The 12,957-nt window shown below is 39.1% G+C and overlaps 1 protein-coding gene across 9 annotated transcripts in view; it reads left to right on the top strand.

The window, feature by feature from the left end:
- Positions 1 to 2,244: 2,244 nt before the first annotated feature.
- TDRD1 (tudor domain containing 1) overlaps positions 2,245 to 12,957 on the top strand; it is a 45,561-nt gene continuing 34,848 nt past the window's right edge. For 3 of the 9 annotated variants that reach the window (XM_070632420.1, XM_070632412.1, XM_070632424.1), the window contains exons 1-4: positions 2,260 to 2,390; positions 8,224 to 8,378; positions 8,880 to 9,210; positions 11,276 to 11,334. In XM_070632420.1, coding sequence (XP_070488521.1) covers positions 8,277 to 8,378; positions 8,880 to 9,210; positions 11,276 to 11,334 — 492 coding nt within the window. In that variant the 5' untranslated portion in view covers positions 2,260 to 2,390; positions 8,224 to 8,276. Of the gene's footprint in view, positions 2,401 to 2,512; positions 2,573 to 8,223; positions 8,379 to 8,879; positions 9,211 to 11,275; positions 11,335 to 12,957 lie in introns of those variants that run through there. The other 6 variants (XM_070632421.1, XM_070632415.1, XM_070632418.1 and 3 more) reach the window with 5 other exon arrangements.

Here is a 12,957-nt window from a genome sequence, read left to right as displayed (position 1 = left end):
TAAACTTCTTTGATACTAACTGCTGGCAAAAAGAAAAGAAAAAAAAATCATTGTGTAACTCTGTTCCTCTTTCCTTTTCAACAGGAAATGGCACCTCCTTCCTTAAGTGAAGATACTGCATTAAAACATATTTTGCAATTAAAGTGTCAGTAAAGAAATGACTTGAGTTCAAACCAATAAATCAGCCAAACATTCCTAGTGAGATATATTATTCCAAGGGGAAAATAATCAAAGAAACTATAAACTTTTTTCAGTACTCATATTGTCAGTAATAATATTCATATTGTTGTTTCTGAAAGATACATTAGTATAAAGCATACAAGTAATCACATCTTTGGGAACCAAGATTTTCAGTACTGGGGAGAGGAAATACAAATATAAAATCAAAGAAATTAAGTAAAAACTCTGCAATTTTAAATTTGAATTTAGAAATATCAGTATGAAGTCATGGTGCATTTACACTTAGAATCAGCCCTTAATCTCCAAGAGGAGTCCAGGTGACTTTTAGTGGGAAATTACATTTAGAGATGATAGTCTGCAGAATAGGGGTGTGCACTGGATTGATTATTGTTCTAGGCCTTTTCAGTGGACAGACTTTATTTTTAATGAAAAACTTGACTTGAACATACCAATTATTAAAAATCATTTGAGACTCTGGAATTTTTAAATACTAATTTTATAATATTAAGAAATTATTAAAGGTGGGATAAGTTTTGGTGATATTTTTTAAAAGTCATAATCTTTTAAAGAAACATACTTAAATATGTATGATTGAAAAGATACAATGACCCAGAAAGTAAGAAAGTGCCCTAAATAAATAAATAAATAACAACACCTCACATTGATAGGAGTATGTCAAAGGAGAACAAGAGGCAAAAGAGCTCCCAATGGCCAAAGTTGGAACAATTTGAGCAAGGAAATAGTGTTGGATTATAACCCAAAGTATAAAATAAATATCCATGAGTCCATACTGATACATATAGAGAGATGAATGAATATATTAATAAATGGAGAAGAGACAAATCTCCCACGCAAAAGAATTTCAATTAATTTCTGTAGGTACTCTGCCCTTAAGGACAGGAACTGTGACTCCCTTTCCTTAGGTATAGATTGCATATAATGATTTCCTTCCAAAGTGTATAGCATGGGAAAGGGAGGGGAAAAAAAGAGTAACTTTATAGTAGAGAAACTTGACAAACACTAGACAGGTGATGGTGGAAAACATCAACTGTCATAAATCATGTTCACAGGACATACACTTGACGATGCAATACAAACGGCGCTTTACCTCTGTAGCCTTCCTTCCAGTAACTCCAGTCTTATTATGAGAAAAACATCAGACAAATTCCAACAGTGTGCTTTTCTACGAAACGCCTGGCCAGTACTCCTGGAAGCTAAGGTCATCAAAACAAGGAAAGTCTGAAAAACTGCCACAGCCAAGAAGAGCTTAAGGAGACATAACAACTAAACGCAATGTGGTATCTTGAATGGGATCCTGGTTCAAAAAAAGACCAATGGGTAAGAACTGAAGAAATCTAAGTAAACTATGGACTTTCGCAATAATATCAATATTTGTTCCTTAATTGTAACAAATGTATCCTACTAACGTAACCTTAATAACAGGAGAAACTGGGTGTGGCTTACATGGAAATTCTGTGTATCATCTTCTCAATTTATTCTGCAAATCTAAAACTGTTCAAAAAAAATAAAATGCGTTAAAAAGATACAAGTCGGAATTTGCTTCAAAACAATGGGAGGAGAGTGTGTGAGGTACAGATCAGTCAAGAATGACTAAATTGATAATGTTGAACCTGGGTGATGAGGTACCTGGGGGTACCACTTCTTAATTTGTTTGAAAGGGACATAGTTTAAAAAAATGTTTTAAATATTGTCTTTGAGCAACACCAACATATCATCACATGCTCTCAGTCAAGAAAAAAAAGTCAGGTGTTTAATTTCCAAGACCAGGCAGTCAATGGATTAATTTGAAAAACTTTGTAAGACTTTAAGGGGTTAATGTGACCCAGGTGACCTTTGCAGGGACAAGATCTGTGTCTTTACACTCAAAATTTCCCCTCAGAGCTCCCAGGGACACCTTTGTAGAAGAAGCTAGAACAGCTACATTAAGTTTCCGCAGAGGAACTGTCTAAGCCCGTGGCCTTTGCACACCCGCTGGAGCACAAAGACGCGCCTCCGCGGCCAGAGCACAGCTGCCCCTCCCGCGAGCGCGCGCGTGGGCGCTGCAGGGCGCACGTGGGCGTGCAGTGCGCAGGCGTCGCGCTGGCGCGGGAGGGCCCGCTGGGCAGCGGAGGTGAGGTGAGCACCGAGAGCGTATCTGGGCGGCGGCGCTCCTGGGTACTGGCCATCGCCGCCACGGCTAGGCTTCAGAGGTGGGTTAGGGTGAGCGACCCTTTTGCCTTTTTCCAGGTCAGGGTTCCCACGTGCATGGTGGGGAAAGGGACGGCATGAGGGCTACGGAGCTTCGGTCGTTGGGGGCCGGACGTTCGGCGCTGGACGTTGAGGTCGGGCGTTGAGCGGGTACAAGGGGCCTGGATGTGGAGAGGATAGAAAGGTGGAGGAGACCTTGGAGTCTAGTCTGGGAAGGGCAGGTCGAGGGTTGGAGGTCTTGGTGTGGGAGCATCCTTATCGGGGAGAGGGACGAGAAACGTGGGAATTGCATCCCATTGGAGGATCTCTTTCCCCTTCTCTCTAAAAGAAACTGGTTTGTGGATTCAGTGCCTTCGTTTAACTCAAAGCTACAGTGCAAGCGATGCTAATACTTATTAGACTTTTTTCCCTACCTGCTACCTCCTCCAGGAGAGGAAGATGCACTGTGGCTCTCGCTTAGATAGGGGGTGAGCCGGCTCTGGTTCATTTAACAAATGTTTCTAGCATGTCTGCTATGTGCCAATGGCTTTTCTTGGCGCTCACGCCCCTGCTGTAAATAATGCTTGCCCTGTTGGCCTCTGGGGTTGCAGAAGATGCTTCCAGTTCCCTTACTGAGCCATCTGGGTGTTAAATGGGAAATTGTACGGCCTAGGAATCTGACCGGGATTTTCATCTCAGCTGTGTAAGGGCCCTGGCCCTGGGCCTGGGGGGGTTTGGCGAGTTGCTTGCCCTCCTCACATCTGCTTTCCTTATCTGTAGGCATAAGGAACTAGGAATACGTTAATCCTCAAACTATTTCCAGCTTCGATGTGCAAACTAGTACCACATGAGCAGAAGAAATTCTTTGTATGTGGGAGTGGCATAAAAGTAAAGTAGAAATATCGCTGCCTTTTAGGTACTTGGTAGGCACCCGCCACTATGCTAAGTAGTTACGTCCAGTCACACATTTAATCCTCATGATTGGGAATTATGAGGAAGTTACTGCTGGCCACGTTTTACAGTCACAGAATCCTCGAAAGGTGAAGTGATTTGCCTGAGATAGCATAGCTAAATGAGGAAGACGAGATTCTGCTCGGACTTGGGTCTGACCGACTTGGAAGCTCTTCTACTGACCCATTGAGCTTCCCAGCTTTAAAACGGAGTGGGTTTTGTTTGTTTTGTTTTTGAGTAGGCATTCTTTCTGAATACGTGGAGTTACCAGGAAGACAAAAATAAACATTAGAGAAGAAAAAAAATTACAGCTGAGTACCTGCTGCATGTGCTTTCGGTGTTAAAGGAATTAGCTCACTGTGGGTTTCCTCTAGGCCTGAGGCTGTGGTCTCCAGGGAGGGAAGGAGCGGGCTTAGGTCACTGCAGGGTATCCTGGGATGCTCCCAGCTATATGGGGAATGGGGAGCAGGATTCCAAAAGAGTAAAAGAAAGAGTTTGCCCCTTAGGGAGCTTCACATCTTATTGAAAGCATGAAGCACAGAACAAAAGGACAGTACAAAGCCGAAGCTTTGTTTTGGCTTGTTCAACTAGAGAAGTTAGTCACTTCCATTCTGCTGCTCTTTTATTACGTCATTTGGGGACCCTTCTAATTAACCTGTGTGTTAGCTAAGGAAACAGCTAATTACTGTGGATTTGAGGACTATTGGAAATACATTTATCACCAGTAGCATGTTAAAAAATAGTGGATTGTATATGGAGGAAACTGCTTGTTTTAAAAGTGACTGAGGTTGGCCTATGACATATTGTGACTCTTGCAGCAGTGTGTCACCCCTCTGCACACGTACAGCAGAAGTCTGTGGTCCGAGGTTGGGAAGCACAGCGTTAAGATATAGAGCCTGCCCCGCTCCAGATTCTGGTATGCCCAGTGATTGACACAGAATAAACCCAAGAAGGCATAAATGCGAATTCTTACAGGTGGTTTTTTAACGTTGAAATTCAGTCTTAAAAGTCTGTTCTGTATCCCAGTTGCGGTTAATTCATAGAACTGCAAATCAAAAGAAAGAGGCAATTTTATGGTATAATAATTACACATTTTTTTAAAAAATTAAATTTCAAAAGACTTTAGATGACTGGAAGTTTTATGTGTACTCAGTAGTCCTGGCAGTCGCTCCAAAAGCCCTGAGCCTGGTAATGAAAATTCCTGAATAGGGTGAGGCAAGTGAGATGTCCTTCTAACCTAAATATTCTGCTATAGGTAGAGCTTCTTTTAAGCTTAAATCCTTTTTATTCGCTGCTTAAACTTTACATTGGATCCAAGACTGATTCTGTTGTTCCTAAAGTCAAATATATTGACTGATTTTGAGACTTTAGAAGAGTTGACGTAAGACATGATATTCGCTATTAAATTTCAGTAAGCCTCATAGCATGATGTAATTCTCCATTTAAGACTGCCAGAAGTAATTTCAGACAGTGAATTTCGTTTTCCCAGTCCAGGTTCTCATGGAAACATTACAATAGTGCATTTTTAGTTTTATCATATGAATATCTTTTGAATGCCTCATTGTACAAAACACCACGGTAGGTGCTGTGGGAAATCAGAGGTTTTATTGTTAAATTTTTTCATAAGATATGGTTCCTGCTCTCAAGCAACTTAAAATACTCTAGAGACAGACATAATTTACGTATGGGTAGTTGCTGTAATACAGGGTAGTAAGGAGCTGACTGTGGATTGACCGTCAGCCTCACCATTTAGGACAGATAGGTAAAGCTATTTCAGGAGCTGTGTGCTGCATCTTGAGGATCCCACTGATGTCTTGAGAAGATGACTATTCCCTAGTTTTGTGGTTTAAATATTACTATGATCCTTTACTCGATTTAGAATTAACCACACTTTAGGGAAACAAAGTGTAATATGCAGTGATTTTAATCTTTACATTCTTTTTCCTATAAAAGTAATTCATCTTGAATTTGGAAAACGAAAAATATTCCCTCATAGACCTATCAACCCCAGAATACTCACTGTTATTTAAAATTTAATATATTTCAATCTTTTTTACATGGAATTTTTTTGCGGTTATTATTATATTGAATATACAGTGTTTTTCTGATTTTTCATTTGCTGTTGTAAGACATTTTACATTTTTGAAAACTAGGATTCTAAATGGTAATAAAGGCATCACAGTTTTTTTTCTTATTTTAAATGGACATTTATATGTGCAGGATTTTTTGACGTTTAGAATTTTAATGGGATGATTTGTAGAAGTAGAGTTACCAGATGAGTGGCTAGGAACATTTTTAAGACTATATATGTGTATTCATATTGGCTAGGAACATTTTTAAGACTATATATGTGTATTCATATATCTCCAGATTGTTTCCCTGAAAGAGCAGATTAATTTACGTTCCCTTCAGTAATGTGTCCTTTTTTTTTTTTTGAGGAAGATTAGCCCTGAGCCAACTGCTGCCAACCCTCCTCTTTTTGCTGAGGAAGACTGGCTCTGAGCTAACATCCATGCCCATCTTCCTCTACTTTATATGTGAGATGCCTACCACAGCATGGCATGCCAAGCAGTGCCACGTCCGCACCTGGGATCCGAACCCTGGGCCGCCAAAGTAGAACATGCGCACTTAACTGCTGCACCGCCAGGCTGGCCCCATGAGTGTCCTTTTTAATTGCACCCATGATAGAAAGAAAATAACACAGTTATTTCAATGTGAATTTTTATTACAAATGAGGTTGAACATTTTCCCCCTTATGTTTATCAACTAATTGTCATTTTCTGTGCATTCTGTTCATGCTTTTGCTCATTTATTTTATTGCTAAGTATCCATTGGGCTGCAAATAACAGAAGGCCCATGGGTTTATGTGTCTGATGCCCCAGCAAATCTATGCATAGGTAGATCAGGACTGGTGCGACAACCGTAGGATATGGCCAGGGGCATCAGGCTCTTTGCATTTTCTGTTCCACCACTCTTAGGTTGTGCTTTCTTCCTTATGCTTATTGCTTCCTGGTTGCAATATGGATGATACACCTTTAGGCCTCAGATCCACATCGCAGGAAAAAAGGGGCAAAGAACCCTGCTTGCGGCACCTGTCCCTGTTCATCAGGAAAGGACAGAGCTTTCTGAGAAGCCCCTCTCAGAACACTGATTTGGGCCAATATGTAGTGACTGGCAAATCTAAGGTGGAAGATGCTGTTTGGGTCAGTCAACCGCAGTGTCCGCTGCAATATGTTTTTACTCTTTATCCCACTTTTTTGAAGGTATCAAATTTGTAATTTAATAATACTTATTTCCTGGACCCTTTAGTGTGTTCTGTAAGTTTTTGACTTTATGTCATCGTGTTTGCTCTCATTTCCTTGGTAATATTTTACCACTTTTAAACTAAAACAAAAACATAACCCTTCACCCTCCAGTGTGGTGTTGCTGGCTGATTCCCTGGGAAGGACAAGCTGAGATGGAGATTTTTGTAGTGTGATGAGTGTATGTGGGCTGTATGTTACCAGTGTTTTTGGAGTTAGCTGAGGTGGCCTTTGTAGTCCAGTACATGCTCAGTGCTGGAAAAATGAATGTTCTTGGTTGTTTTGGTCTCTATTAGATCAAGTTTACTATGTTACTAAAATATTTATCACTGCTTGTTTTCCATCTGTTGACTAGTGTAGGCAGGCGTGTCTTTCTTGTGGACTGTATTTCTCCTCCAGTCAGTTTTTGCTTTATACATCTCAGAGTGACATTACTGTGATTCAAAGATTCCTGGCTGCTCTCTCTCCTGGAGTGTTTCTTTTATCAATGTAAAATATCTTTCTTTGTCCTAATATTTTCCACCTTGGGTTCTATTTTATCTGCTATTAATATTAGCATTCCACCTTTATTTTGGTTATTTGCAAGGCAGATGTTTTAGTCCTTTTATTTTCAGCAGTACCATATAATTTTGTTTTATGTGTGCCTTTTGTGCATAACACCTAGCTGGATGTTTTTCTTCCCAGGTCTATCTTGCTTTCTTCTCTTTTCTCTGAGACTGTCATTGATACTTAGATTACTTGGGCTTGGTCCTGTCATCTTATTAATGTTTTCTATTTACCATGCTTGAATGTTTTTTTTGTTGGATTGAGATTTTTTTTTCTTCTGTGATTTTAAAGTTATGCATTGTTTCTGTTGTTGTGGTAGTTACCCTAATATTTAAATGCATGTTCTTTATATTTCCTGTATAAAGTCTAGGGTTACTCAGTATTCGTATCGCCACCCAATTTCCCCTGGAGGTTATTTTCCTTTTGTAATTTCACAGTATCCCTCTCTTTTCATACTGCATCCGATATTGTATTTCTCAGTCTGATCCTTCAATTTGTGCGTGCTTGTTGCTGCAGGTGTGCTTTCTCCGACAGCTGCAGGATCTCCCACCCAGCTGCTCGTCTGCAGGCTTCCTATTAGGGACCTTCCCAGGATCCGGTCCACTCAGAGTTCCCCACCTTTGAGTGTCCCTGTGTATTTCTTTTTTATTATTATTATTTTTTTATCTTTTCTGGATTGTCATTGGATTAGGCCAGGCCTAATTTAAAGAAAGAATTGAGATGGAAGTTTTAAGGCACCAAGGAGGAGGATTTTTCTGCTGTCTATCTTTTATTCAAAACAGGGTTAACATTTAGCTATTACTCATGCTAGTTTCAGCTCGCCAGTGACTTTTTTTTTCCTAGAGCAGTTTTGGGAGGATAGGCCCAAGTTTTGCCTGCAGGCTACAAACAAAGCTGTAGGTCACTACTTCAAACAGAGGAGTTGTTTGTCTGCTTTTATTACTACCCCTGGGCAGGACTCGCAGTGTTCCCTAAGAGTAATAGGAAAACAACACATAATGTCTCCGTAGAGGTCTCTCAGAGGCACTTTGCAACAATATGTGCATCTTATTTTCAGAGAAAGGTGCACACAGATAAGTTCTTAAAAGCGATGGATACAAGTTACAATTTATGGAAGCTCAGCTGGAAATTATGAAAGCAGAGGACTTGGGGAAAACTCAGAATAGACGTCAGCTGAGGCAAATTGCGACAAGGGAGGAAAGTGTTTACCAGGTGGGTGAGAGAGTGGACCTTTCTGGGTAGTGTGTTCCCCATGTGCAGGGAGGTAGCGCATAGCATGACGTGGGGGAGGGTAGAGGGATACTGAGAGGCGAGACAGGTAGGTGATGACCCGATTTAAACAATAACCTCTATTGTATTTCACCGTTAAGTTGTACACTCTAGCTTGGAAATAGTACTTTTAAAACATGAAAGTCCTTTTGTGTTTCTTTCAAAAGCTTTTTAAACTAAGGAATGGTGTCAGCGCTGAGATTACTCCGTCAATGTCTCTCGAGTTAATCTTTCGTTGTCTGTTGTTGAATTCTGTTAAACTTGGAGTTTATACTTAGGGAATTGTTTTCTTGTGCCCATAGGGCCAGGCTTTGATAGCACGCTTAAGTCTGCTCTGGAATCATTCATGAGAATTGTCTGTTATATAAAAAGAAATCACCTGGGCCTGCAGTGCTTCTACTTTTGTAATTAAAAGTTGCCTTTTAAATACATTTCTTCCCTTAGACTTCTGTGAATGTTAAATTGCCGCTTAAGATGATGTCAAGAAATAATCTGGAGACATCTGCTTGTAAAATGACAGAGCCATTTAATTTTGAGAAAAATGAAAGCAAGCTTCCATCACATGATTCTTTAAGAAGTCCTGGAGGACATGCTAACCATCCTAATTTCAGGTTGAAAAGCCCAGAGAATGGAAATAAAAAGAACAATTTTTTGCTTTGTGAGCAAACCAAACAGTTTTTGGCTAGTCAAGAAGACAACTCAGTGTCTTCAAGCTCTAATGGCACCAGTGGAGAAGTGGTTGGATCCAAGGGAGACAGGAAGACACTGCCAACAGGTGAGTGAAAACTACAGGCTTCATACTTCTTGATTCTGATGGTCTCTTTGACTTGTCACAAATATGAATAACTACACACCGGTGGGTTCGCAACAGAACAACCAAATGGCTACCTTAAGTATTTGAGTTTAAATGTTAGTTTAGAAGGAAAACCCAGATGCCACATAGCTCCCTTTGGCTAGATTAATTGCAGAAAGGATTCCTGAGGAAAGAATGTCTACAGATGAGCTTTTTTCCCCCACAATCAGAGAACTGTGCTAGGAATGTAGAAAGGAAATACGCTCACTTTTTATGAGTGTTCTAAAGATTGGCTGTATTTTAAAAATACTATGCAAATTCTGTGCATGTAATAATCTAAGAGATTGTTTCATTTGATTTTTTTTTTTTATCATTTCTTTAGTCCTAATTCTAAACACCTGCTTTTTAAGGTGGCTGGGCCCTGGTGGAATTTGGCCTCTGTGAATGTGTATGAGATGTGATCTTTGAATATTATGGTGATGGAGTTCTCAGAGTTTGGCCCTTGGTCCTCTGGGATTTCCCAAGAGGTCAAAACTGTTTTCCTAATAATATCAAAACATTATTTGCCTTTCCCCTGTGCTGACTTTACACTGACGGTGCAAAAGCAAACGTGGGTAAAGTGCTGGCACCTTAATAGCTCAGCTTTAGGCAGGGAGACCAGCCTGGGCTAGAGGTCATTGAGTTTTTCATTTACATATGTTTGTAGTTAAGACAAATGAAAAAAGCCAGAAATGTGAATTTTACTTAAGAATGTCCTTGATAAAGCAGTAAGAATTATTAATAAATCTTGACCCTTGTGTACAGGTATTTTTAGTGTTTTGGGTAACATTGGAAATTACCCCTGACTCGTGCTGCATACTGACGTGTGAAAGCGCATGTGCGAGTGTTTGAGTTGCGAGATGAATGGAAACTTTTTACTTGGATCATTTTTACTTGAAAAGAATGATGAACTATGGTTATTCAGAGTTATCTGGCAGTCACTTTCTCAAAAATGAACAAAGTGAGCCTGTCACTTTAGGGAAAACAGCTGACAGTATTTTGTTGCTAGCGATCAAATTCAAGCTTTCAAGGAAAAATGAGAATTTCAGGAAACTTGTGTCTGCCACTCTGAGCTTGACACCTTCCCAATACTTAAAGACTTTTCTGGTGATATGCATGGGGATATTAACACACATGATTTTTTTGATATTGCATAATGAAATGTGTCAACATTTGGAAGATCTGTATTAACTCAGAGTTTCTCAGTCTTTTCCAAATGACCAGTGCATGATGTTGTGTAGCCATGCATGGGTGAAAATCCATTCGACGTGCAAGATAAATCAACAGATTCTAATGTCACAGTATGAAAAGTTTATTGATAGGGTTTTAGATTCCACTAACCCTTAAACTACCCCTTGAGTTTCAATGTGATATTAAGGGAAAGTATCCACAGTTATCTGAGAAGGCTGTTAAATACTACTTCTTTTTGCAACCGCATATCTGTGTGAGGCCAGATTTTCTTGAGATGCTTCAACCAAAGCAACAGACCACAACAGATCAGAAAAGCAGATATGCGAATCCAACTATTGTTAGTTAAGCTAAACATTAAAGAGATGTACAAAAATGTAAAACAGTGCCACTCTTCTCAATTTTTTTTTTGCTCTGGAAAGCATAGTTTAAAAAAAAAGAGTAAATGTGTAATGCATTTACTATTTTTAAGTAAATGTTTTTAAATTCTTAGTTTAATTTCTGAGCCACATAAACAAAAACTCTTTGAAGTCCTCAGTGATTTCTAAGAGTGTGAATGAGTCAGGAGTTCAAAAAATCTGAGAACTGCTGCCTTAGTGAAGAAAGGAAAGTTCACAATGTGAAGAAGAGTAGTCGAGGAAATTTCAGACAAATCCTTATTTTTCATTAAGAAAAGTAGAATGTTGCTTATTTATAGTGTAGTTTTAAGACTAATATGATACAGACTTACTATTTGAATATTACCTAGTTATGATATTGTACATTTTCAGAAATAAAATAATATTTGGCTTTTATTAGACATTATGTTTTTCCTTCCCAGGAAACTCAGTGTCACCGTTAAATGTTGGAAATAATTCACCACCCAAGGAAGTAAATAGTGTAAGTTATTTATTTTTTTTATTTTGTGTTTTTATTTTGGGTAAAAAATTCTAAACATTTTTGTATTGTGTGAATAGAGTTATTCAATTTGCAGGTATTATTCAAAGTCAAACTTCATTTCTTTAACCTAGTACTTGAAAAAACATTCAACTCTTTCCTTTTAGGTAATTGTAGATAACATAAAATTGTAAGAAATAGTAGAGAATCTTGTGTAGCGTTTTCCCAGTTTCTCCCTATGGTAACACACTGCAGAACTGTAGTATAATAGCACAACTAGGATATTGACATTGATACAGTCAAGATACAGATGATTTCCATCACTCCAAGGATCCCTTATGTGCCTTTTTATGGGGCCTTCTCCCCCTCCTTAACCCCCGCTGGTCACTGATCTAATCCGTATTTCCACAATTTTGTCATTTCAGGGATGTTGTATAAATGGGATCATACAGTATGTAATCTTTTGGGATTGGGTTTTTTCACTCAGTGTAATTCTCTGGAGATTCATCTAGGTTGTTGTATGTATCAATAGTTCAGTTCTTTTTATTGCTGGGTGGTATTCCATGGCTTATTTAACCATTCATCCATTGAAATACATCTGGATTCTTTCCAGTTTGGGGCTATTACAAGTGAAACTGCTATAAACATTCACGTGCAGGGTTTTATGTGAATATAAGTTTTGTTTTTTGTTTTTAGCTCAAAGATAAATGCCCAGAAGTGCAATTTCGGGGTCACATAGTAGTTGCATATTTAGTTTTTTAGGAAGCTGCCAAAATGTTTTCCAGAGCAGCTGTACTATTTTACATTCCCACTAAGAATGTGTGAGTGATCCAGTTTCTCGTGGTCCAGCATCCTCACCAGCATTTGGTTACTGTTAGTATTTTTTTCTCCGTTCTCACAGGTGTGTGGTGATATCTTAGTGTGGTTTTGTTTTCCTAATGGTTAATGATAAACATCATTTCATGTGCTTGTTTACCATCTGTATATCCTTTTTGGTGAAATATTTCTTCATGTCTTCTATCCATTTTCTAACTTGGATTTTTTTTTTTTACTGCTGAGTTTTGAAAGTTCTTTGTATATTCCAGATTCTAGTCCTTTGTCAAATATGTGATTCACAGATATTTTCTCCCAGTCTGTAGCTTATCTTTTCGTCATTTTAACAGGATGTTTAGAAGAGAAAAGTTTTTTATTTTAATGACATCCTGATCAATTTTTCCTTTTATGGATTACACTTTTGGTGTTGTCTAAGAACTCTACTACTTTTTTTTTTTTTTTTTTTTTGGAGGAAGATTAGCCCTCAGCTAACTACTGCCAGTCCTCCTCTTTTTGCTGAGGAAGCCTGGCTCTGAGCTAACATCCGTGCCCATCTTCCTCTAGTTTATACGTGGGACGCCTACCACAGCATGGCTGCCAAGCAGTGCCATGTCCGCACCCGGGATCCGAAACAGCAAACCCCAGGCCGCCGAGAAGCGGAACGTGCGAACTTAACCGCTGCGCCACCGGGCCGGCCCAGAACTCTACTACTTTAGATCCAGAAAATTTGTTGATTTTTTTTTCCCCAAGAAGTTTTACATTGTTTGTGGTCCATTTTGAGTTAGTTTTAAGTTATGAGACTTAGGTCAAGCT

The sequence above is a fragment of the Equus przewalskii genome, chromosome 1, assembly GCF_037783145.1.
Source record: "Equus przewalskii isolate Varuska chromosome 1, EquPr2, whole genome shotgun sequence".
Taxonomy (NCBI): domain Eukaryota; kingdom Metazoa; phylum Chordata; class Mammalia; order Perissodactyla; family Equidae; genus Equus; species Equus przewalskii.
This window is presented reverse-complemented; position numbering and strand designations above follow the sequence as displayed.